The sequence below is a fragment of the Sprattus sprattus genome (assembly GCF_963457725.1).
Source record: "Sprattus sprattus genome assembly, chromosome: 5".
NCBI classification, from domain to species: domain Eukaryota; kingdom Metazoa; phylum Chordata; class Actinopteri; order Clupeiformes; family Clupeidae; genus Sprattus; species Sprattus sprattus.
The window spans coordinates 11,864,836-11,892,058 of record NC_137924.1 but is presented as its reverse complement, the minus strand read 5'-3'; the positions used below and the strand labels follow the sequence as shown (position 1 = coordinate 11,892,058).

General features: G+C 44.2%; 1 protein-coding gene across 4 annotated transcripts; it reads left to right on the top strand.

The window, feature by feature from the left end:
• The first annotated feature begins 17,378 nt into the window (after window positions 1–17,378).
• On the top strand, window positions 17,379–26,726 carry sp3a (sp3a transcription factor). 4 transcript variants are annotated; one of them, XM_080838719.1, is made up of 8 exons: window positions 17,379–17,513; window positions 17,836–17,933; window positions 18,108–18,203; window positions 18,698–19,964; window positions 20,567–20,584; window positions 20,775–20,961; window positions 23,821–24,017; window positions 24,379–26,726. In XM_080838719.1, exons 1-8 carry the CDS (start codon window positions 17,507–17,509, stop codon window positions 24,663–24,665), a joined length of 2,157 nt encoding a protein of 718 aa, XP_080694845.1. In that variant the 5' UTR covers window positions 17,379–17,506; the 3' UTR covers window positions 24,666–26,726. The 4 variants fall into 4 exon arrangements, with proteins under 4 accessions (XP_080694845.1, XP_080694847.1, XP_080694846.1 ...); XM_080838721.1 differs by lacking the exon at window positions 18,108–18,203; XM_080838720.1 differs by lacking the exon at window positions 20,567–20,584.
• The last annotated feature ends 497 nt before the right edge of the window (window positions 26,727–27,223 follow it).

Genomic DNA, 27,223 nt, shown 5'->3' with positions numbered 1-27,223 from the left:
ACCCTGGACGAGCGGAAGATGGTCCGTAGCTGTTTACTATCACCTGGACAAGCAGTCACAGCTCTGTTATCATTAATGAGATCCTATAGGTGAGTGTCAGGGTCCTTTCTCAGACCTGAGGCAGAAATGGACAAAGCCGGAGACCCGTCTCCTCGAGCTTGACCTCTTTAGACGAGCACTTGTTCCCTTAAACGGCCAGCTCGTGCGATGGAGGAGGAGATATAGCCCGAGGTCAGTGCTCGTGTGCACATGTTAACATGGCCGATTGTTCCAGGTAGATATTGATCAGAGGGTGAATTCAGCCGACACAATGGCACACTGCTCTTTACCAACCTCTCCTTGTTCTCCGTCTCTCGGTAATTGGTCTATCTTTTTTTAGGGTGGTGAAAATCATGTTGATCAATGTAGTATTATTACCGCCATCATCATTACACGGACATGATGTAGCCTCCAGGCATTATGCATGATCTGTCCGCCATTCAAACTCCACTCAGTCTTACGCATGGCCTTGCTTTCCTGAACAGCCTGCTTAAACAGTTTTACAGCCCAGTGTCAGTGGTCCCTGACAGCACTGGTGACAACAGCCCTTAAAAACAGCAGTGGAGGCAGGTCCCTGGCAGACATGTTCCAATTGGTTGTGTGTGTGCGAGTGTGCAAAAAAGAACCTGTGAATCATTGCTATTCAACACTTTCATTCGGGATATTGAGAGCATAAGAAGTTACATGTGTTTCAAGTCTGGGCTAATGATATATTTTGATAGTCACCGCTGCAGCAAGTTGTGTTGTTTATTATGGCAGTGATAAGGTTATAACAGAATGCACATGTCACAGCAAGTGTCCTGTGGCCTGCCAGCTTTAATGAGATAAATAAATGAATTTAGTGTTGCCACATACTGCTCCTGAAAGCTTGTTATCAGAATGATTGTTGGACTGTTATGAATGAGAAAGGAATGCATGGGAGCAAGGGGCCATGATTGGCTGATGCTACATATGCCCTTGATTACCTTCCCTCTGCTTTTATTCTAATAAGTGACATTCTTTGTACTCCCTCGGACGGCCAGACAGTCTGACACGAGATGAGAATAAATATTGCATGTGGTACACATTAAGCTGTCATCCAGAGAGAGGGAGAGATGGGGAAATTCACGCGACATTGTGCGGCGCTACACTTTGCCTGCTCTTGTCACAATTGTCACATCTTGATGACACTCACCCCCCTGTCTCCCTTCTCCCCCTCGGTTTTTTTCCGTTGCTCTTGCAGTCAGTGGTGCTGAGTGACAGAGCTGCTGCCCTGTGTAAAGAATTATTTGAGGAGATGTGGGGAGTCTCCAGGGGCTATTGTTTGAATTTTCTGAATCCTGACTTCTTCTTTTTTTTTTCTTCACAAATTGCTGTGGGCCCTGCTCCGGATATGATGATGCATCTTCGGTCATTTAAAGGACAAGAGTTCGTTTTTTGTCCTCTTATTTAAAATTTGTTAAAATGTTACATTTGAAGGGCATTTCCTCTTTTCCTTGTTTTACTTTTTCTATTCATTTTGTTGTCATGATTAAGTGACAGGCATCAGAGGATGCTCTTAATTAGCCAGCTCCCTGTCTTCCCATCACACTCACACACACACAAACACACACACACACAGACACACACAGACACACACACACACACGCTCACACACACACACACACACACACACACACACACACACACACACACACACACACACAGACGCACACACACACACACACACACACAGACGCACACACACACAGACGCACACACACACTTGCACATGTGCCACACAGCTTTGAAGGGTGGAAGATAAGTTGTCAGTAGTGTTGAAGATGTGAGGGTGGGCTTGCTCTGGGGTTGTGTGTGTGTGGGTGTGTGTGTGTGCTTATGTGTGTGCGAGTTTATGTGTGTGTTGGTGAGTGTGTGTGTGTGTGTGTGTGTGTGTGTGTGTGTGTGTGTGTGTGTGTGTGTGTGTGTGTGTGTGTGTGTGTGTGTGTTTGTGTGAGCGTGCTTATGTGAGTGTGTGTGTGAGTGTGCGTGTGTGCGTGTGTGTGTGTGTGTGTGTGTGAGTGAGTGTGAGTGTGAGGGTGTGTGTGTAATGCTTGCCTCTCTTTCCGGCCACGGCCACAGGGAGCAGAGAGTGTCTGCACTCGTGTCCTCACAGAAGCTCACCGCTGCGAGGATGAAAAGCGTCCCACAGTGCCTCTGACTCTCCAGCCTCAAACGTCTCCATGAGCTCATGCCCAAACCCCCGCCCATCCCCCCCCCCCCCCCCCACTACCAGCACACAACCCCTTTTTCCTTGTTGTGTGTGGGATTGTGGGGGTGTGGGGGCACACGATACACTCACCACTCAATCCAGTGCTCTGGCCCCTCCACACACAAAAAATAAAAGACCAGGGGTGGTTGAGGGTGCATTTGGGGAAGAAAGGGGGGAGAGAAATAGCTGAGGTTAGTTAGATGAGTTGGAGCCTAGCACGCAGGCTGGTGGAGAGAGAGAGATGGAGAGGGGCCCATTTAAGTGAAGCACATCTGGCCCTGGACCCGGTGGAGAGGACCCGGCAGGGGGGCTTTTGTGTTCCGTGCCTCTCCCCTCACCTGTGGGAGGGTCCGCCGCCAAGCCGCCGAGCAGGGAGCGGCTCTTAGAGGATTACTCCTCAGGCCTGTCAGCATTCAATTGCATCTGAAAAGGGCATTTTGTGTCCGGGTGCTGGGCCCCATTGTCACCGGCCCTTACAGGCTTACCTGCTTTAGCAGTGATAATAAAGCCGTGGTACTGAATGGCACGGGGGACAGCGGCGGCCCGGATCAGGCTCGGCGACTCAGTGGCTCAGGTATAGCCGCACCTGTGCTGCAGAGAACTCCCATTGTTTTCTGCTCCGGAGTCGTTTAAGCAGATCAAAGCAAGACCAGGCCTCGGGCCGCTGCAGGCATGCGGAAACTCTTCAATTAGTTCCCCCTTATGAGGATTGTCACAAAAAAAAGGAGGAAGAAAAGCCATTTAGCGTGAGACTCGTTGAGGGTTTCTAATGCCAGTCTGTTTGTCCACCCCCCCCCCCCCCCCCTTCCCCCCCCCCCCCCTCTTAAGAAGCAGTGATGTTGTCCTTACAGGCCTCTTTCAGCGTAGCAGGTTTTTGGCAAAGAGCTCACTACTGCCATGTAATGGTAGAGCTTGTCACTTGATGAGGGGGCACGGTAAGAACACCTCAACTAACCTTTCCCCCACAAAATCACAAAAAAAAGCTCTCAGTCAAATAAAAACAAGGTGCTGTATATGCATATCCAGATACATTGATTTCGTAAACACTGATCTTACATGATGGACAGGACATCGATTTGAACCTTTAGGGGACTATTGCAAAAATAAAAACAGCTTCTTTAGATAAGAAATGCAGGATGCTTTTCAATATTTTCAAGTGGCAAACTTATCCATTGAAGTAAGCACACGTATTGCTTGTTCTTTAGTCTTGGAGCTTTTTAAGCTGGTGAATGATTAGCAGAAGTAATGTTCCTGTCAAGCTTAATCACATTAAAACGTGGTTAACATTTAATTTTTCCCACTTGATATGCAAAAATTTCCACTAGATTTGCAGTGAGGGCCATTGAAATTCCATTATAGAAAGAATAAAAATTTCAGGCATCATTTGTTCAGGGAGATCTGGACGAGAAAGTGCTGAATCTTTCTATTAGCAGAGTGAGAGATCTTTCTCCACAGAGCACCATAAAGGGTACTCCAACATGCACACACACACATCACCACACACACACACCCACACAGATAACCACCACACATGCACGCACACACTCAGACATTATGACTTGATAGTTCTTATGATATCAAAGTCACTGAAAGTAAAACGAAAAAATCATTTGAGATCTTACTTATTTTAGAAACATCAAAATATTTAACATTGTGAAAGGTGATGTTGCTATCAAATAATCAAGCATGTGTTCTTTTTTTCATGTCTAGATTTGAATAAAAATGTTACTGTCAAATGTTACAAACTGTTAGAACTAGCTTCTTTAGACTGACAGTATATACACTGAGTTGAGGTCTGTTTTCACTTACAGCTAAAAGGTTCTCAGTTGTCTCAATAAAAATGTGATAGATGTATGATGATGATGATGATGATGATGATGATGATGGTGATGTGGATTTATAAAAGCCATATGGGGTGAGGTTGATCCGTATCGCTTGAGAAAGACAACATCCATTCGAGAACATATCATAACTCACTCCAAAATGCATTCAGACTATCAGAAGCCACCCCAATACCCTTCGCATATTGGCTCCCATCTGTGTCCTTCCTCTCTGTGAGTCCTTGCCATCATGTCCACAGATCATTTAACTAGCGCAGCGCGTTTCTGAGGACAAGTGCTATTATTTTGTACCTTCTGTTACACTATTAAAAAAGTGAGAGATTTTTGTACCTTTTGTGAAGAAGTGCTGTTTGGCTGCAAAAAAACTGGGAATGAGAGAATGATAACACATGATACTTGGGAGCCATTATTTTTCTCAAAGTAAGAGCGTGCTTGTCGAAATAATGATCCTTCCGACGTGATTTCGGGATGAAGCGACTCTTTTGATGTTTTGGCATTAACATTTATCCAATTCATTTGTCAGGATGTTTGTTCCTCCACAAATAATTGGAAAGACTTGTAATGGAACGCGGCAGATTGCTTTGACTACACTTGTCATAAAGTTGGGCAAAATTGGTTTGGGTGGGGTGGGGTTGGGGGGGGAAAGTCGTGTTGACAGAGCATCAGCTCCCTTTAATTGACAGTGCTGCCTTTCGGAAGTTGGGGGACGGGGGTGGGCCCGGCTCCCGTGCCACGGTGTTTGTCTGGTCTTGTGCCACTCAGTGTGAGGACCCTAGGACCCCTGCTCTCATTTGCCGCTCACACTCCCGTCTTGGCTTTCATATTATGAAAATCATCCCCACGGAGCGCTAGCAAGGGCCTCTTTGTTACGCGGCTGCCGACGCTTGGCTCTGTCAAGTCTTCACCAATTACAGTTTCCAGGTACAATGGTCTATTCACAGGATCACAGCCCTTGACTGGTGTGGGGAGAGTGATTTGTGAATCATTATTCAGGCGCCTGTAGAGAATGCGATACCTGAGGGATGCAAATAAACTGCCAACGGACGGCTGGCCTCCTAAAAGTGACAAACTACAGCTGTTATTATCCCAGATTGGATTTTTTTTCTCCCCCGTTTTTCGAGAGGTAGTCATCTTCTTTGCTTTCAAGTTTGAGGTTTCAACTAAATGTAAATTTCTCCCCCTTATCAGAAGTGCCCACTGGCACGAAACAGGGACTTTAAATATCAACTGCTGCTGGAGTGGATCAGGGTGGAAGTAGCGTTGTGTGAGAGATAGGAAATGCCTTGGAATGACAACAGATGGCAAGACTACCAGGTGGAAGAATGCAACTTGGCTTAAGATCAAGAGGTGCTTTAGTTAAAAACCCACAACTCATGTCTCCCAAAAAAAAAAAGAAATGGTGTCTCAATTGGGGCTGAGGCAGCCATGGAGAGGCTTATCCTGTCTGGAAGATGGCAAAGCAAACACCCTCGTGTCTCGTAGTTTAACACTGAGTTCAAATCATTAAATCAAACTGGAAAAGGGCCTCCTTCAGACAGATGGAAATCAGTCTTGTCAGCGGATGATAAACTGGTGAGGACGTCGGCATGGCTGGGATGCTGCGGGTGTTCTGTCACTCCCCGCCTTTGATTCTTTTTTCCTTCCTTTGGCGGGTCTTGCACAGGAAACTGGGATTACAGATAATGACAGGAGCCCTTCTGAATCAATCCAGCCTCCGAGCTCTGTCAGCCCAATGTGTGAAATGGCTTTTTGTGTGATGCTTGCTCTTTGAGAGCAGTCCAAGAACCAAGCTGAAAGCATGTGGGCCTTAATCTCATAATTGTCCCACCCCCCACATATTGTTCTGACAGAGAGTTACCATTAACTGCAAGGATATCTCTGTCCCACAATGTCAGCTGTCCTGTCGGTTGGGGAGGGGTGAGGGTTTGGGGGCGAGGGGGGTGGATGTGGGGGTGGGGGGCAAACAGCATAGGTTATTGACTGAAGAAAGACCGTCCTAATATGCACACTTTTATATCTTTACAAAGTTGACGTGAAGACAACCTTTTTTTAACATGTTGTGAGATGTTCCTCCTCCCTGTGCCAAAAACGGTGGCAGTATTTATTCAGTTATCTATCTCGGTATTTGTAAACAATCTTGGCAGTGCAAACAATGAGGAAAAAACAAAATAGGCAACAAAGTGGGCCTGCTGGTGCAATGGCGGGAGCGACCTTGGAGACGCAGCGTCCCGAGACTGCATGGTAAACAGCCGTGGCCCTGCCTCATGAATATGCATGGGGGGCCACGGATAACAAATGTTCCTCTGTCAGTCACTACCGCTATAACCCGGCATTTTGTTCTCCAGGCAAGGGGAAATCAAGGGGTGGGGTGGAGGAGTCGCCACCCCCGCCGGCCTACAACTGCCCCACAGCCACCCACAAACACACCCCTGCCCCAGCGCTAGAGGTCTGAGGAGGCAGCAGCTGAGGACACGCGCAGGAAGAGAGAAGACGCAGAAATACAGCGACAAAGACTCAGAGGTTAATTAGCATTCACTTTCCCCACACTTTATTATCAACTGTGTCCTCCACGCACTCGTTTAATTGCATGTGCTGATAGAATAATAAACGGCAGAGTAATTACCATTATAAAGCAAGGATCTCTCTCTTTTTTCCGGAACAACTCAGTCAAAAGGATTTTTATTCTAAATTAAGTTTTTAACTGTCATCTGTCATCTCAGGTATAATTATAACTTGGGCATTTTAGGTCCATTGTTCGAGCAATGTGAAAATCTCTGTGGAGGGAAAAAAAAATTGTGACAGCAGATTTTTTGGAGCATGGAAAATGGTGTTGGAGAGAATTCTGAGTGTATGCTAATTAACCATACAGTCTCGCTAGAGAATAACGTATTTTAAAATCAGCCTGGAGCATATTTTATTTATTTAATTACTACATATACCATTAATGATATTGTCCTAGCATACAAGTGCACCCTGAGTTAGTCACCACCTCCTCAACAAAGACTAGACTCACCCTGTTGAGTTGAAGGAGCTGCCAAGTCTTTGTGTCTCATCCTATTGAATATTTGGTGTTGAAGGCTAACAACGAATGTTAGCAAGGGGGAGAGAGAGAGAAAGAGAGAGAGAGAGAGAGAGAGAGAGAGAGAGAGAGAGTGGCTCAGAGCCGGACCTGAGGAAGTTGAGGTGCGCGACCCGAGGGCGTCACAGATCACTCCTCAACCTCATGATCACTCTTCCACCCTGTGGGAATCCAGGCCTCTGCTATCGTCCACCTCCAACTTTGTCACGGTGCTGCGTTAGCTAGTCATTACAGACAGGAGGGATAACTTCAATTACTGGTGAGCTGCTGAACGGTGAAAGTGGGGGCCACATTGATTGAGGAGGGCGACAATTGATTTTGCCCATTACGTCCTGAGAATGTTTCCATCCCGCGCAGATCTGCCTGCCCTCCTCCTGCCGGAGGAGATAAGGGGCCTCGGCATTGTGCCTGCCTAATCTGTGTGACGGGGGTTGTCTGTGCTGAAATTGATGTGGCTTTTCATTCGACCGTTTGTGGGCCTTCCATGGGGGTCCCTCCCCCTTGTGTCTCAGTTTACCGAGCCCGGCGAGCGCCTTGTTGCAACCCTCTTTACAAAAATGGAAGGATTTGCGTCGATACAGATGTTGGCTTTGCACTTGCTCTTGTGAAAATATTTCACTGAGCAAGAAAAGGATTAAGAGGACTCGTAATGATGTGTGTGTGTGGCTTGTCAATGCTCGGGAACATCTTTTCTATTTTCTGTCTAAAACACATGAGCAGGTTAGCATAGAAATGCTTTATATCAGCCAGATTAGACATAAAAAAAAAACAGATGAAGGTATGTGAGTAGCAAGGTGCTACTGTGAAGTTTTTTTCTCTTTGCAAGAAACTTTCCTCTCAGTGTCAGGTGTATAATGATAAAGTATAGCGCGTGTGGGTTCCCCTCAAATAGATTCTGCTAAATGAGAAAAATGATGAGAAGTCCTCATTCAGAAATCCAGGTCGTTTCGGAAAACAGAGCCTCAGACATAACTGATTACAGCTAGCCTTGATTTTATGTGAGAGGCATTTAGTCAGGTAAGCATCAGTGAGTAGCTATATTAACCCAATACATCTTACGTTGTAAAAACTACACTCTGTAACATGGAGCTCCTTAGCACCTTAGCATGCTTTATTAAGCAGCCTCGAGGTGACCATTATCTATCAGCCTGCTCTGCATAGCTGTTCACCAGCACGACGTGTTTCCCTTGTAATGCACTGCTTGGAGAAAAAAAAAAAAAATCACACCCCAATCTATTTTTCTTCACCTAGACAAACCTTGATGCTGATTAATGGTAGTTAAACTTACAAGCACTCCGTCAGTGAGATTACACTGGGATGGTAATGTATTGGAGTCATTAAATACACATCATTCTCCTGGCATGAAATATGTTGACCCCAACCTTATTATATACATAATTAAAAGTGCTCAACAGTTTCTGAGCAGTGGGCCGCAGAGCGGGAAGGAGGGGTGGGGGATGGCATGGCGACAGCTAGAAGTCATATTGATGCTAAGTAGGAATGTCATTTATTTAGGTTGTTTGTCATTTCTGCTCAACCTTTCCTGTGCATATACATTTTCTTTTGTTAGGAATGAAAAACTTGTTTTTTTAACAGACAACTATTATTCAGAGGAACGTACACACATGTGAATATAAAGATGTGTTAAGAGTTTTCAAGGAAACCAGATGGCTCCACAAGGGTTTTCATATTTTGTGCTTGGAGAACTAAAAAGGATGTACGTAAACTCTAACTTGTTCTTCAGATCACCAGACTTCATCTAGCATGGTCAGTGTGTTTGCGATTGCAGCATTGCTTGTCACACTTTGTTGACCAGAGGCCACAACTGCAACCCACAATGAGGGCAGATTGCCTGGACAGAAATCAATAGCGCCTTGTTGTAGGATTTGAAATTGCTGGTAGGCATTGATAGCGGCAACACAAACCTTATCAGACCAAATACTGCCCTGGCCTTAAAGAAAAAAAAAACAAGACTGAAGTGCTATCCAAAAATCAGTGTCCAAACGCACAACCCACCTCCCTGTCCCTTCCTCACCTCAAGCCCTCAATGGCCAACAGGGTGACACCTGTGATTCCCTGTCAGGATGTCACGGCATAGCCTGGCTGCAATCCATCTTCTCCAAAACAATTCATTTACCTTGTGTGTCCTCTCTCTTTCTTGCCTCTGACAGAGAGGAGCTGAGCCTGGGCAGGCGTCCGCGGGGGTCCGCGCTGGCTTTGAGAAGCAGAGCTTCATTATAAAGCCCCCGGTAATGAAATTCCGGGATTTTAAAGAGGAAGGTAGAAGAAGCGAGTGCTGTCAAGGTGAGTCGTGCCGCTCGCGGTGGTGCCGGAGACGAGAGGAAGTCTCCTGTGATCAGTGGAGCTGACAGTCACTGGGAACGCTGCAGTACCAGGAACGCTCTTCACCTTTACACGGGGGAAGAAATTACCGCGGCTCGCGCCGGCTCCACTTCTGACAGGCCGGACCGGCTCCAGCACTAAACACTGCCATTCTCTTCCCCGCGGTGCATATCTTTACTAGCATCTGCTTTATACCTGCTCTAAACCGGCCCCCGTTAGGCCTCACTCACATCCAGCGTGTCAGTGGTTCTCCTCTCAAAGGAAGACCTCCTTTGCCTCGCTCTCCTCAGGTTTTTATCAGTGGCATCTGGAGAATTCACTGCTGGCTCTTTTAAACCAAACTGTATTTGTCGCCGAGTCCCAAAGACTCTGTGGCACAGTGACAGTGATACCAAGAGGCAAGTGTAATAAAGTGTGAAATTCTTAACATAAGGACTGTTTCACGGATGAACAGTGCAGAAATATGGTTCGCATATCTTCTTTTACAGCTGCCAATGAGCTTCGACTCGCTGGCACTGATTACTGGGCGCTCTTGTTTTAACACGGGCACAGGGTGTAGTATAATAAATGTGTTTCATGGTGAATTTGAGAAGACTGTGACCAAACGCTGTGTGATAAATACCTCAGGTAAGTCGCAGAGCTTAGTGGTGCAGCCAAAGCTCATTCTGCAACATTAGTTTCTCTTGTCGCACATTTTGTCTACATGTTCACACTTATGATGTGATTCTGCTCTGCGTGTTGTGTTACTGTGTCATTTCCCAAAGCAAATTAAAAAAAAACTACTAAAAAATGCAATGAAACAACACAGTCTGCATCACTTTCTTCATTTACAGTTTTTGAGACATTGCTGGGAAGAGCCACTAGCAGTGTCATGGCCCCTAAGCCACCGGAGGCGTGTATGTGAGTGTGTGTTTGTGTGTGTGTGTGTGTGTGTGTGTGTCAGGGTCAACTGTGGGCATCTGGCAGGGGTGGTTCTGGTGTTTTAGCTTCACAGCCCTGACCAGCCCACCACAGGGCAGGGAAGCCCTTACGGGAAAAAAAAAAACTAAAAGCTGCTTGTCATCGCAATTACATTTTCAACCATTTCTACTGGCCAACACCACAGGTCCTACTGGTGAGTTCAAACAATGAATCACTGCCCATTATGTACCCAGTTACACCGTCCAACAAACCATTATTTCCGAATAATCCCCTGCTGCCTACAACACTGCTCCATAGGAAGATTTTAGTTTTTGTTTCAACATGTACTTCCTTGTGCGATTGCTGGATTAAATAATTAGGGATCAGTGCATATCTCAGAGCCGTGTGAGCCCAGTAAATGGCTGTTAAGCAGTAATCCCACACACAGCTTTCTGGGCAGGATATTTGTGTGTAATTGAGACAAGGCCTTTAACCCCGATTAGTACCGCTGTGCACTGAGAGGCTGGCGTCTCCTGTTACTGCTGAGTACTCCCACTCCCCCCCCACCCCACCCCACAACAACTGCCATCCGATCAGCCTGGCAGGTCCTGCACAGACAATGAGCGCCTCGACTAGTCCTATAAATTATCTCATCTCTAAATTATGTCATTATTGAATTTAAATTCAACATGACATCTACCACCACCCAGACTTGTATTTCAGAGGTGAGGTATTTAGGGGAGGGGGACGTGTGTTTCATTTGCAGCGCCAGGACGCTTGGGAACCCAGTGCGATTGTAATGTTGTTATTTGAAGTTCAGATGAGGAGCCTAAGTCCCCATCACATGCTTGTTTAGTGACCCCCCTGGGAGTTTGGAAACGTATGGACCGTGTGCGTCTGCTGCTGCCACTGCCGCTGCGGAGGAGCCCATGCCTTTTAATTTCAGCTGTGGGAATTGGGTGTTTGAATAAGCCAGTGTACAGGGATATCACATTATTAGTAATCATATCTGCTTAAGCCAAGCTTGCTCCTCCAGATGGCTGCTTTCAAGTGCAAATGAACCAGTTAGACGTGTCTGCTTTAATACATACTCAGAAATCACAAATAGCCATTGATTTTTTTTTTCTGTCTCCCTCTCCAACCACTGAATCTGGTGGTATTGAGCCTGGATTAAATGGTCTCCTGAGCCTTGAAAAGGAACATTGATTCTTCTAATTAATTGTACGCTGTTCAGAACCAGGATGCATAAGCCCGTCCGTATTAGCACTTCAAGTCAATTATTTTGAGTTTGTTGGGAAGAAGAACAAACAGATCTAATGTATACAAAGAAATGTTGGAACTTATTTTGTCTCTGAGGGAAGTATGAATGCACTAAAATGAAAGAGCGCCATTACCATTTTACTTGTACATATGAATAGAAATTGACAGAGAAGAGGTATATTCACTCAGTGGGAATCAAGATGTGATATGAATAAAACATGGACATTCCCCAGATTGTGCTTGAGACTGTGTTCCTCTGTCACACTCACTCATGGCTTTATATATTGACTACCGGTAATTCTACTTTTTTCACACCTGCCATTATTTCAAATAAAATATTCCTTCCAACACCCCCCCCCCATCACTATCACCTTGCCAGTGGGGAGATGTATACAACAAAGATGTAAATACAGAAGGAAAGAGGAAAAATTGTTTTACAATTTATGAATTCATCAAACCAAGTAGCATAATACTGGCCCCTTAGAATACAGTGCGGTGTGTGTGGAATGAGTTGAGACTGAATACATCAGGGGAGTCTGATTGGTACCTGACAGGAGGCCTCCAGCCCCCTCCAGCCCAGTCCTCCCCACTGCCTTCTGTCCGCAGCAGGCCCATTTGTTTCCCCGACAAATACAGTGGTCTGTACGCCAGAGCGAAGGTCCACTAACTGCTGACAGCTTTGCTATTTAAGATCAGGATCGTCCCCCCACTCCAAATGGTAAGAGCATTTTGAAGAAGCGTATTACTCTCCAGATACTTCATTAATCTCCATCACACAGTGCCGGCCCTGACACAGCTGACAGCGGGGAACAATGCGACCTGCTCCTCTCCCCCTGCCACAGATAATGCATGTTTTACAGTAGCCCAGATGTCTACACTCAATAAAACATTTGACAAAAACCAGCCTGTGTGTGTTTGGGGATGTCTGTATTGACTGGCGTGGAGCATGTGGAGGGTGATACGAGGGCCTGCTGGCAACTGATTACAGAATTAAAAGGCAGAGTGACAGTGGGGTCTGTCACAAGAGGGGGTGATTAGAATTGTATCTCTTGGGTGATTCCTCTTTTTAAAAAACGTGGGATATTTTATTATTTCATGCAAGAGGACGGCTTAAACCACACCTGCCACACCACACCCCACACACACACTGCAATTGACGTAAGATAACTTGAGTATTGGACAGCTTGAGGAAGAGAAGGAAAAATATGAAATTCACAAAGCACTTGTTTTTCTTTCATTTCTTTTTATCTTTATTTAACTTTTATAAACCACTGTTTGTTTTTATCAGATTTTTTGCCAGTCTATTCCTTTCTCATCTCAGAATACGCACACAAACGTAGTTTTCCTCTCCCGTCTCTTGTGGGCTCTCTGAGGTGGTTATGTGGCTGAAATGATACAGCCGTCACTGCGGCGCTGTAAAGCAAGATTGCGTTCTCCCCGGGAGTTGAAGCCCAGTCCTGATGGCTGAATATTTCCCTCCAAAATTCACCCTCTGAACAGAAAACAAAACGATCCACTCACGGAGGCAAAGACATTGAATAAAAATGGTATTTCGCTTGTGTTCTGTTTGCGTAAGTATATGCAGACGCCATATAGTTTAGTGTTCAGCACTGCAATTGTCCTAGGAGCTGTGGGTACAAAGATTACATTTCATTATAGTCAGTTTCTATGGAAAATGTCGCTTAGACTGAAGAAGTTCATTAATGCTTCACTGTAGTAGCCCATCTTATATGTAGATTTCAAAACAAGTAAAACATGGCCATGTACTCAGTGAAGGAGTGCGGTGTATCGGGAAGTGTGCCCTCTTTGTCCTTGACAACCAATAACAAGTATGTAAGATTAAGGAGGAAACAAAATACAGTGTTTTGCCACATTCTAGTAATTTAGGTCCGTCAGTGGATCAATATGGTGTGAATGGGAATTTGTGTGCTTATCATTATTGTCATTATTTTGGCAGGATAAATAGAAAATGCTTTTCGAAGTATGTTAACAATTCCAGTCTATATAAGCTTCTATCCCCATGTGGTCTGAGAGCTGGAGTCCCTTCAACTGTCTGTCTTGACTGGACTATCCAGAATATGGGAGTCAGTCTTTCACAGATACTACTGAGCTTCTTTCAGATTCTTGTTGTCATGTTTGTGTCACTTTGTCTCTTTGTTGAAAATAACATTGTGGCTTCTCTCGTTCACAGGGGGATAAATGCTGTGTTGAGGTCGCCTCCTCTACGCTAGTGGTAGGCCAACCCTGAAAACCATTACTGAGGCCCATTCATCAGGCCTTAACTGACTGGGATGTAAGTTATTTTCTGTGGTTTGGCTGTGGTGCTTTGTGTTTTGAATTTGTAACATTTCTGAGACAGTATGAAGTTATTCCGAATCATGTTGATGTAGCCAATCTCTAGAGACAAATCATAAAAAAACGTGTGGTATTTTATTCAGGCCAAAAGCAAACTAGAATTTAGTAGAAACAAATGGGCTCTCAAGCTACCAGGGCCAAACCAGTTTGACTTCCCTCCTTGACTCCTCAGTGCAGATGGACAACACATTATCATGACGCTTCCTCTATCTTCCAAATCAAGTTGTTCTCATTAAATGTTCCCTCTATTTCACAAATTTACAAAATGAAGTAGAAGGATTATGAGATATCAAAGGGACGATTAGTTGCTGGTTAGGCCCTCTCTGTCTCATGGTACCAATGTTCTGTCAGCATCATCAATCAAGTGGTGCCACTCCGCCCAGAGGCAAACCACAGTGGCACCACACCAAGACTGGCAATGAGAATAAAGCCAACTCAAAGCACTGAGCTCATGAAAGACCAAAGCCTGCTATTATAAATCATACTAGTTCAAGACTAACCCCAAAGCACTTGGAAAAATACAAATAATGCCTTACAATAAGTGTTTAGAATGGATGAAAATAAACACATAAATAAAGATGGCATTTTCAGAATAGAGCACAATTAAAGCGTCTTGTGACACAATTTCAAACATGGCAATGGAAACTGCAGAGATACACACTGCAGCCTATAGCTACAACTACAAAAGAACAGACTGCAGATATGCAATATTATTGTGTTGTATAGCCTTAGATATGTCTATGTTACATTTATAATATACATTTAGAACTATATTATGTTTTTTATATTCATCTTTTAAAATATAATAAATATAGAATATTACATATCAATGGATTTTAGCCCCTCAAAACTGATCCTGAATTTGAATAGTTTTAAGGTTTTCATTCCCTTGTGTATGGCTCACCACCCTTTAAATCTTCTTCACATACCACTTTCCATGTATGTTTTTCTATCAAAAATATTAGAAAATACAAAGAGGGAGGTATAGAACAAGTAGAAAATCCAGCACTGTATACAAGATTAGGTTGTTAATCTTATTTTCATATAAAATACACTATGTTTTTGTCAAAGCATTGTGGTATAAAGCTTAACAACGGACTTAGACCTCGGTGAAGAGAGCGGCACTGTATGCACTTTTTTCAAAGTTTCTGACCAAATAACGGCACTAGTTTCAGGTGGAGGACCTACTATTGTCTGGAGAGATCTTAGGCTAGTGCATGTTGGTCCTGTGTCCTTCCCAGCCTTTCCCTTGCTTGTCATTGAGACACATTTGATATTCTGCCCACATGTCTTCCTGCTGCACCATTTTTGAAGCTTCCATTTATATTGTTCCACCAGGTGTCTCCAGCAGGGCTGTCTCTCCACATGCAGTCACCTCTTCCTCAGATCATACCACGCCAGCAGAACTGTCAATATGTTAATATGACACTGTCGAGACCTATTCACACAGTCAAATGGTCAGCGGGCTCTGCTATTTTCACCCTTACAGACACAGAGACAGAATGCATGCAGACTGCTTAGCATAGCAGTAGGTAACAACTGATTGTCACTTTGTGGAAGGACCAAAATAAATACGATCAATCATTCCGTGACCTGTTGTTTCTCTTTACCCAGGCTACTACTGCTTTAGTCCAGCATCTATTGCTATTTGATTATATACAAATGTTTCATAAGCATCTTAAGTTGTAATGTTTTAACTGTGCTATGGTCAAAACTAGATTTTTTTTTTAAATCAGATGCAGATGAAGGAACCCTTTATTGTCAGATTATTTGTACATTCTCATGTTCCTCAACTCATGTGTCTTAACTAAATACATGTGAACAATATAACCAGAACGTGAGATAAACATCTACACATTGCGGTGTTTGATGTATTTATAATATAATCTGTGTAATATCTATTATACACATCGAAGTAGACCTGTGATCCTATATCCATGGTAAAATGACTATCAAAGACAAAAAGGTCAGCAATTAAGCAGATTGGTGGTTTCAGAGCGTTTAAATTTATACAAGCTTTTAGACAACAATGGCAGAAATTTGACTTCTCCATTCAAGCCCAACTCTTTGTGAGGTAACTGGAGAGAAGTAATTTCTTATGCTATAGTGAGAGCATTGAGTGCAGCTGCACAGGATTTCTAAAGACTGTGGCTGCAGGTCTGTGTTTACCTGACACTTGGATTGACAGCAGAGTGATTGGAAATATCCACTTTTCACTGACACGAGCCCCTGAGTACCAGGAAAGTGCTTTTGTAGTCTGGCTGTAATGGCCTAAGTTTGAATTGAAGGCTGGAAGAAAATGCACCACTTCGGTTTCACTCAGGGAGGACTTGACACAGCTTTCAGGATACTTAGTAGAATCAGGGAGACTCAGTACTTAACATTTGTGGGCAAAAATGTGGGCCCAGTCGTGGCTGTGGACTTGGGATAATGTAGCACCAGACTCACTGGTAGGAATTTGTTAAATAAATAGAAAAAAACAACCTACGGTCACAAACAATGTTTTTAAAGAAATGTCAGCATAAGACTTTGTTCATATAAAGTTAACCTACATTGTAAAGGCTATGTAGTAGACCCATTTCATACAGGGACAAAAATAATGGCCTTCTCTTTTGAAAATTATTCACTTAAGTTCAACACGTTAAGGGCTGTGAACCTGCTTCATCCAGGATAATCAACGTGTCACTTTTCTGAGACGCAGGCGGTTTTACAAACGTTTCAATAATAATGATAAAATCGCAAACTACACCAGGCTTAACTTCAGCTGGAGTGTGTGCGTTCGGACTATTAAATTAGCGTGCCTTAAAGTGGTGCCAGTCTCAAACTCTACCAATACTAAAGACTGAAACGTTATCTACGAACCAACTCAATTGTCCATCACGGAGCGGCTATTTTCTGGCACGCCACATATGCTTTCTACTCAATAGACTACTGACCAATGGGTCGCTAACACAGTTTTGAAATCTATTACCTTTGCAGGTGGTTTTAATTTACAAACAGAACAATCGATTTAGCGAAAAGCTATTTTAATTGGCAGATACTCTGGCATTCCACATCAAAAATGACAACCACATAATACATGAATTGTTCTTAGACATACAGCTAGTTACCTAGCTAGCTAAGATAGCTAGCAAAAACTGCAACCGATTCCCTTCCTGTGAGAATGCAAACAGGAAACAGTCGACTCATGAAATGATTGTCGTGTGATCTGACTAATGGCAATTCACGGGTGTAAGAGCAGCAGCCAATTGAGTTTAAGAAGAACGGCGGGACTTCCTGTGAGTGACGAAAATTTTACAGTCAAGCTTAGAAGCCCCACCTTTTGTGTTTCCCGCACCGTCAATCAAAATAGAAAAAAATTGACTCGAATCACCGATCGCAGCCCGCCTCCGATTAATATAATCATGTATGGCGTGTGATTAAACCGAGATTTTTATTCCAATTAATGTAATCCACGCAATGACTGGTATGTAAAATACAAATACAAATACGACTTTCCGTATAGGGTTCCTGCAGCCCCTGGCTAAGCTAATGTTAGCCAAGTGTTGAGCTAGCTTGGTTTGCAGTTGTTTGGCTGGCTAATCTTACTAGAGCAAAGCTGTTTGCTAACATAGCTTGGATACTCTTTAGCTTATCCGTCTTCTCATGTCGCATGGATATCGAAGTATTGTAAGTGCTCTTAAGTTGTTGCGCGTGTTTATAATGTTTTAGCGATTTTAAAGTTAAGTGAAGTGCGTAGCTAAGTGGTTTGTTTTGCTTCGTTTCCTTCTTACTGTGGCTTTTTGTAGCCCCTGAACAGCCAGTGAAACAAGAGGAAATGGCTGCCTTAGACGTGGACAGCAGTCAAGGCGATTTTCTGCAGCAAGATGGTAGCAGAGGAGATCAGGTATTTTTTTTCATTCGTTTCTCGCATGCTCTTCTGCAAGGGGTGTTGTTAGTGCATGGTGCTTTGTGAAGTTCACACGTTTTAAAATTTGTTGTAAAAAAGTCGTACTTCCTGTGTGGCTCCGGACTAACGGCCACCCACTTTCTTCTTTTAAAACCCGCCCATTGTGGGTAGGACGCTCCGCCGTCACCGCTCGCTATGCTGGCAGCTACCTGCAGCAAGATTGGGTCGCCATCGTCAGAGGGAGATAACGGTGCTGCCTCTGTAGTGGTAAGTCACCCCCTCTGATGTTGGGATGACAACTTAACCAAGCCAGTCTATCCAAGCGATTTCGTTAGAACAATAGGTCGTTTCATTGCCACGAATTGACTTGTTCTGAGAGTCTATTCAAAATGGAGATCCACGTTATTGATAAGCTCTCCTAATGTTGTTTATGAAAGTGGGTCCCGTGAACTGGGCAAGAGATTAAAACCGGACGCCGTGGGCCACATTTGACATATTTCTAAATCACTAAGCATGTCTTTGTGTTGTTTGTGTCAGATCCACTGATTTCAACAACTCGTGTGAACAATCAGACACCATCAAGCATGCCCTCTTCTCCTGTGGCCTACCCAATGCATAGGGAGAGTTATGCATCTGTTATAGAAGGCAGACAAGTAGTGCTCCTATCTACCCTTGTTTCAGCATGATTAAACAGAAAAGCAGTTCAACTTCCAAGCAAGAAGGGAAGTGGGATTAATCTGTGATTTGCCCCCCCCCCATAGACGACAACAGACCTCACCTCCATCCAGTTAACAGGGACGACAGAACGATGGGAGGCCTTAACCCCCACAAGTGTAAAAGAGGAGCCGGGCATCGTGCACATCCCCAACACGGGGCTTGTGACGTCTAATGGACAGTACGTACTTCAGAGCCTCCAGAGCCAGCCCATCTTTGTGACGTCGGGCGTGGACGGCTCAGCCAACGCAGTGCCTAATATCCAGTACCAGGTGATCCCACAGATCCAGACGGCTGATGGGCAACTGGGCTTCTCCACCTCCACGGTGGACGCGTCCGCACTGGGCCAGGACGGCGTCGGGCAGATCCAGATCTTGCCCGACGGCAGCCAGACCATTAGCGTATCGTCCTCCAGTGACCTCCTTACCAACCACCAGAACCTCATATCACAGACTGGCCACGTCCAGCAGATCCAGGGAGTGTCTCTGGGCAGCTCTGCCTTCAACAGCCAAGGTCAGGTTGTCACTAATGTGCCTATGGGCTTGCCCGGGAACATCACCTTTGTCCCCATAAACAGCGTGGACCTGGACTCATTAGGGCTGTCGGGGGCACAGACGATAGCCACGGGGCTCACTGCCGACGGACACTTCATAATGGCCGGCCAATCGACAGATGGCTCGGAGAAAGTGGGCGACACTGCCACCCAAGACATGTACGTGCCTACGACGTCCTCCGCGTCAGCTGCCATCCCGTCCTCCACCGTCACCCACCTGCCCGAGACAATAGACGGCACAGGGGTGCTGACGCAGGCCACTGCCGTCTCTGCTGGCTCAGAGCAGGTGGACACCTCGGGCCTGGCCGAGGGCTTCCTGCAGCAGCAGCAGCAGAACCAGGTGCAGAGCATCCAGGTGTCCTCGGGCCAGTCTATCATCCAGCTGCAGCAGGTGCCGATGCAGAGCAGCGACGGCCAGGTGCAGGGTGGTGCGCAGGCCCTGCAGAACGTGCAGCTCATCAACCCGGGCACCTTCCTCATCCAGGCTCAGACGGTAACGCCCAGTGGCCAGATCCAGTGGCAGACCTTCCAGGTGCAGGGTGTGCAGGGCCTGCAGAACCTCCAGCTGCAGACGGCGCCCACGCAGCAGATAACGCTGGCCCCCGTGCAGACGCTCTCCCTGGGCCAGGGCGCCACGCTGGGGTCCAACCAGATCAGCATCGGCTCAGGCCAGATCCCCAACCTGCAGACGGTCACCGTGAACTCTGTGGCTCAGGCAGGGATCCAGTTCCAGCAGGCGGATGAGACGGACAGCCCAGGAGGTAAATCCTACCCTCGCTCTCTTCACAACCGGAAGTGTCTCAATAATGTTTATTAACTTGAATGGCATTTTGCTGATGAGAAATTATTTTTGTACAGAAGTGCGAATTTTTTATTTTTTTTTGGCAGTGATTTTACACTCAGATTATGTATATTTCAGAACACAGAATTTTGTCAGAACATCCTATAGAATGTAACATAATGTTAGTTGATTGTATGCTGGTTGGTTGTGTCCAACCAGAACCTCGGAAGTGTTTAAAAGAATGCGGCTCCGTGATTCCCAGTAAAACTGACATGCAAATACATCTGGTTTTATGGCAGATGATTTGTCTGCTCCTGGTTTTTATGGTCCGGGTCTCACAGTGGTATTTGGATGTTAAGGATGACTGATTTTACTAGAGTCTATGCCCTTAATAGATAGACACAGATACACAAGATCATAAAACAGGTTGAGGTTCACTGGCAAGACTTGCTTGACTTATTTGATGTTCATATATATTGGCCATATTGCCTGGCAATCTCTCTGGATGAAGTGGTGCTACATTTTGGACATATCTGTAATAAGGAATCTTCTTTCTCTTCTTTGATGCCCTCATTTTCCTAGGTTATTATTCAGGGCAATGTAAGTAGACCCAGCATAATGTATTAAGGCCTGATGTTTGGTGCTCAAACGTTTGCATATGTGAAGCAAAACCATGCATATTTCTGCCTTGATATCAGCGGCAGTACCATATGCTCATTGATTGACACACATGTATATCATATGCATATCTGGTTGTTGTACGCTGTATTGCACATGTCCTCTCTTGCAGACATTCACATAAAAGAGGAGCCGGACGAGGAGTGGCAGCTGAGCAGCGACTCGACTCTGAACACCAGCGACCTGTCGCACCTCCGCGTCAGGCTGGTGGACGAGGACGGAGAGCAGCTGACCCAGGAGGGCAAGAGGCTACGGAGGGTGGCATGCACCTGCCCTAACTGCAAGGAGGCTGGAGGAAGGTGAGCAAAACCTGGACAGTACGCCATGGAGGATTAGCCTATACAGAGTATTTCTTTCTGAATATGGTCAGATTAAATACGCGGCAATTTTATGTGTCTTAGTAGGTGCGTTTGTTACCCCGTCATGTCCTTAAGGGAGAATTTTATTTTAATTTTACTCAATTATTATCTTGAATTACTTTTTTACTGTTTCAATTTGATTTGCGTAAAGAATAGTGTTTGTTTTTGTTAGTTTTTTTTGTAATGAAAAAATAAAATCCATCTCCATTAGCCACGTAGTTAGGTTACTTAGCTAAAAATTCTAAAGATCCAGGAACACACAGAGGAGGCCACAGTGCGTTCAGAAAGACCCCACTTTTTCACATTTTGTGATGTTGCAGCCTTATGGCAAAATCAAAATTCATTTTTTCCCTCATCAACCTACCCTCGGGACCCATAATGACAAAGCAAAAACAGGATTTTAGAAATGTTCTCAAATTTATTCAAAAGAAAAAACTGAAGAAATAAAAACATATGTAGATTCTTGGCAAATGGCAAATCCCTAAGAGTGATTCATCATGGCAATATTGTATCATGAGGATTTCCACTCGGAGTAAGCATATCCCAGGGCCCATTTTGTTTTTCTAAATTCGGTTTTTATCAGTTTGATTATAATCAAATCATATGTCCAATCCAAAAATGTAGTCAGAACATTGGCTGCTGTGCTTTTGCACACGGTTATTTTCTGTTGAGGTGACAGGCCTATGTTGGAATAGGGTAGGGAGTGTAGGGTAGCGATGCTAAACTACAAATACAGTTTAATTTACTATCATTTTCAATCAGATTTTATAGAATGAAAAAGTTGCATATGTATTTTAAGGGGAGATTACCTTCCGGTTTCCAGTTATAAGACTTGTACTGAGTCAGTAAATCACTTGTATAATGTCTACATCAGGGGTCCCCAAACCTTTTCTTAGGAGGGCCAGATCTCTCTGCCAGGCTCTTTGGGAGGTCTGGAGTATAATGATGTAATCCAAATCCTTGATTAGTGCAAGTTGTGTAGTACATATATACACCTTATATATATATATATATACATATTAAGTATACATAAGGTTTGATAGAGTGAGGAACATTCTGAAAAAGTTGGGAAAAGCCAAATGTGCAAATTGAACCGGACATATTTTTCATTTGAATCAGAGTTGAAAATCTGCAAAACTGTAAAATCTGGCTTCCATGTTAACAAACATCCTGCATCCTGTTTCATTTAGGAAGCCTTTGTAGTAATAATAATAAGTATTGTTGTTACTATTTATTCGTTATCAATCCAACCTTTATAGTCATTGGATTATTGGTTTAGGTAAATATTCAGGAGCAAATTATAGGCTAATGGTTGAGTATTAGCATATCTATCTATCGCTATCATTTTCTGTACGTTTACAAAACAGGACCATTTATGGCTAGGCACATTTCAAAGCCTATGGAATTGAGTAGATTAGCTAGAATACGTTAACTGTTAAAAAAATCTGACGTGTTAAAAATAATGTAAGGCTTTATAATCAGCATTAAGGTAAATGGAACGCAACAGAACTGATTGGCTTACTACTGATATACTTGTTCATACTATGTGATAAGTCGGAACTCGTAGCTGGGAATGACATCAAAGCCGAGTTGACCACATTCCAGTAACATGTTGGAAAACATGCAATTCCAATTGGTGTTGTTAGCAATTGTTAGCAACCCCAGTTGATAATAACGCATCATGTGGCATTTTTGCACATAGAAACACCCCAGTAACATGCCCACATATACAGTACTGCGTGTACGACTGATTTAACGAGCAATAAATAAGACGGAAGACAGAGTTGAAATTAAATAGAAGAAGTTGATGCGTAGCGGCAGCTATCTTGGATTCTGAAGTCGGGGTTGGTGATGTTCGTCCGACTTTCCGAGTTTGAATTCTTACTTCAGAAGGCGTTCCTGTAGAAATTTCCGTTTTCAGAGTACAACTGGGAAGCACCGTAGGATAGCAATGCTTACCTGGGTACATTTATAATTTCTGTCCCGTACTCGGAAAATGGATTCGGGATGTGTAGTTATAAAAAATGGAGCAATCCATTTACATACATTTTGGACTCTGAAATGGGATTTGGCAAATAAACACCATCTTGACAGCCGGGTTTCTACCTGTGATGGTAAACTTTGCTCTGGCTGTACACTTATTGACCTCTTGAGGTACAAAGTTGTATTATGAGAGAGGACAGGCCAGGGCTTACTGGTAAGCATGCTAACTTTAGGGCATACTGTATCTGGAACATACATAGAGCATAGGCTTTTTTTTAAATTGTGACAAAAAGGATATTTCTTTACAGTCTCAATTTCTAGTGGCATATGTTTTATATAAAAAAAAGAAGTTAGCAGTCCAACCCACAAGCTAACATTGACGTTCCTGACCACGCAGAACCAATACAAGTCAATCAGTCTACAACTTGTAACTTGTATTTCCTGTTCGGTACACAGTGAGAAGGGATGCGTCTATTTCGCCATCAGTTTTGCAATGACTGTATTGAACGCGAGACATTAATATAATGAGATTCACCAAATTGCTGTTTCATGAACTATGGCTAGCTGTCTTTGATGTGCCTGTGACACTCACAAAGGCAAAAATGTAGCTAATAACTTTTTGCACGTTTCCATTTTTATTACTAAATTCCATGATTGTGTTTTTGTTGTCCTCATCGCAGAAATTATAGGACCCTAATATCCATAATCTGCACATTGATGGTGAAGTTAAGAATCAATTACTCAGACTCCAATGTTTGTTTGTGTTTGTGTTTGTGTGTTTGTGTTTGTGTGTTTGTGTTTGTGTGTTTGTAACAGGGGCTCAAACATGGGCAAGAAGAAACAGCACATCTGCCACATTCCGGGCTGTGGTAAGGTGTACGGGAAGACGTCTCACCTGCGGGCACACTTGCGCTGGCACTCCGGGGAGCGCCCCTTCGTCTGCTCCTGGTCTTTCTGCGGCAAGAGGTTCACACGCAGCGATGAGCTGCAGAGACACCGGCGGACACACACAGGTACACACACACACACACACACACACACTCACACACACACAGAGAGTCAGGGGGTGTCTCATTCAGTCTGGCCGTGCGACAGCTCTCCATCTGCCCCTGCGTGCGTCCTCGTTAGGGGGCCTGTTTAAGAACCCCAGTAATGGCATTTACCGCAGTCACAAGCCTCCCCTAATTTTGAATTACTCAGTGTGCGCGTACTTTGAGAAGTGCTGGCATTTAAATTTCCCCTGGAAACCTCATTTTATGCTCCAGGAGGTGTGTTTCCAACCCCTCCCCCCCCCACCCCCCCTCTGTCTGAAGCACATTTATGCAGAATAATCCTCTAATTTGTCTGATAATCCTCCCTCCACTCTGCCTGCAGGAGAGAAGAAGTTTGTCTGTCCCGAATGTTCCAAGCGCTTCATGCGCAGCGACCACCTGGCCAAGCACATCAAGACGCACCAGAACAAGAAGGGCACGAACTCTGGCGGTGGGGGCGGCGCGGTGGTGGCCAGCGCCGACTCCACGGCCTCGTCGGACAGCCTGATCACGGCCAGCGGCACCACGCTCATCCTCACCAACATCCAGCAGGGCCAGCAGGATGTGCTCTCCACCACCGAGATCCCCCTGCAGCTAGTCACCGTCTCGGCCAGCGAGGTCATGGAGTGACCACCTCCCTCCAGTGCCCCACAGGCCCCCTGCACCTCCTCCTGAGCTCCTCCTGAGCTCCCCTTTCGCCTCCACGCCCCCCAACCTCACGGCCTCAACTGCATCGGATGAACTTCTCCTCACTTGTCTGTTTATTTCCTTGTTTTTTTTCTCTTCTTCTTTGTTTTGTACACACGCATACAGTATATATATGTACGTAAATATATATATATATATATATTTTAACAAGAGGAAATGAATTATCAGTTTCAGCTCATGTAAACACACACTGAAATGCCTTATTTTGGATCATAATCTAGCAGTTTGTTTTTTTGCATGTGCTCTCCGAGCTACTTTTCCATAAATGTTAGTTTGAATGGAGACGCGAAGGACGGCGTCAGAAGTCATAGGAATCGCTCGAGTGCTGTGAGTCTGATGTGTTTGTAAAGTTTTGGTGGACGTGTGTGTGTGATCGTCGTTGGCCATGGGTTGAGGGTGTGTGGCACTACCTAACACGTGAAGCGTTAATTTCAGCAAGTGTCTAAGCTTCTGATTGGGCACAGCCAAGCAGCTGCGGCAGCACTCGTGAGTTCTCACTAGTGCACCATGTACATTTAAATTACACAGAATTTCCTCAATAGCATTTATGAATTGTTCTTGCTTTCTTTTTCCGATGACATCTGTTTGAATGCGTGCGCACCTGTCTAGAAGGTTTGCGCGGTCGTCTTGGTGAATATTGCAGGGGTCAAAAATGGAACAATCATGTAATTAAAAAGGTTTTTGTATATTTTTTTTTTCTTCTCAAAGGTCTACAGTTGATCTGCTGTTATATGCATTACTTGCAAAATCAAGTCTTTGAAGCGGAAAGCTATTTATATTAGGCTTTACATAGTGAACTGTTCTTTGTGCTATCAAAATCTCATTTTAAAATTACCTTTTAAATATGTATGATATTCAAAGCGTGTAACTTTTGTAGGAGACAAAAAAAACTGAAAAGCAAAAGATTTTTTTTTTTTGCAAAAGGAATCGAAATTCAGATCCTAGAGTTCTTTTTACGAAAAAAAACGTATGCTTGAGGGTTGAAAAATTGCCAAATTTGACTTAATTCTCAGCGAGACTTGGTCATGCAGTACTGTCAGGAGGCACAAAGGAGCGAGCGCTCCCCTGCCGTGCCTGATACTTTAGCAGGGAGTTGCACACACACACACACACACACTCACACACACACACGTGTCATTTGGTGTCGGACCAAAAGAGAAGCTGAATTATGCAGCCGCCATATTACCTGTGCTGTGTCAAGCTGTACCTGTCAGGGTTTTTGAATGACTGCCCCCCACACCCCTTCCAAATTCCCTTTCTCCCGGCGCCTCCGCCTCCTATAGCCCTTGCTCCAGACTGTAGCCAGGTTAAGGGATGCTGCACCTTTAACTTATTTGTCATCCAGAGTGCAAGGCAAATGTACCCTTTTATTAATGTTTGCATCAGTTGCAGTTTGATATGATCTTTTTGTAAAAAAAAAAAAAAAAATTGGAAAAACAAACTTTTATATACTGCCTAGAATACTGTTATAAACTTGCTCTGTCATTGTATGTATATGTCTCAGTATGACTTATTTTGTTTTTTTTGTTAATCTATTCTGTTTTTTCCTGCCTGTTTCTATCAAGTAGTCTATGATTTCTTTCCTTTCTGTCGCTATGCTCCTGGCGTCGTTGTTCGAGATTCTGCCATGTCTAATTGAAGGGTTGTAGTGAGTTGTGTGTGTGGCGACGCTGGAGTGGCGATTGTTTTTCTTTCTTTTTTTCTGGATGTGTGGCAGCAGCCCACTCCAGACCACATAAGATTTCACATCCACCTCGGTGGAACTGAAGAATACTACACATTCAGTGGTAATAAATAAAACACTATTTTTGACATTTGATTTTTTTGTTATGATTGTCATTGTTTAGAGATTCACAATTTGAGGACGGCATTGTTAACATGTTTTTTTTTGTCTTGTGATGTCTTTTTTGTCATATTCACTATAAATAGCATTTTAACCTTTGGGTGTACTTTTGGGATTATGGTAGTCTTTTTTTTGTTTTGTTTCCAACAAAAGCCTAAAATTGTTGTACAATGCCCACTTTTGAGGGCAGCGTTTTATTTCACACTAAAATGACTAAACTGAGCACTGTGGTGAGGTGTCTTGTTTTCTGATAGAGAGTGGAGAACTCAAATGGCCATTAGTTGAAAAGATTTGGGATAGTCTGCAGTAAATGTGTTACTATTTGAACCTATCGTGACACCTTGCTGGATCTACATCTGAGCTAAACGTGCTATTTGTCTGAAATGATGTGTAGAGTTCAAGATCGTTCAGCAGGGTAGACAGTCCCCAGCCTTGATGGTGGTGTGGGTGTAGGCTAATTCGAACACTGGGTGTAGCCCCAGTTGGACAGTCCAGCAGGTGTCACTGCAACCACAGGAGCAGACGCTCCAGGCTGACCCTATGACCACCCCAAACTACAAGAGAGGAGAGGACCAAACCTCTAGCAATTCACAAGATTGAGTAGGACACAAGATGCATCCAGAGGGTCGAGTAGGTA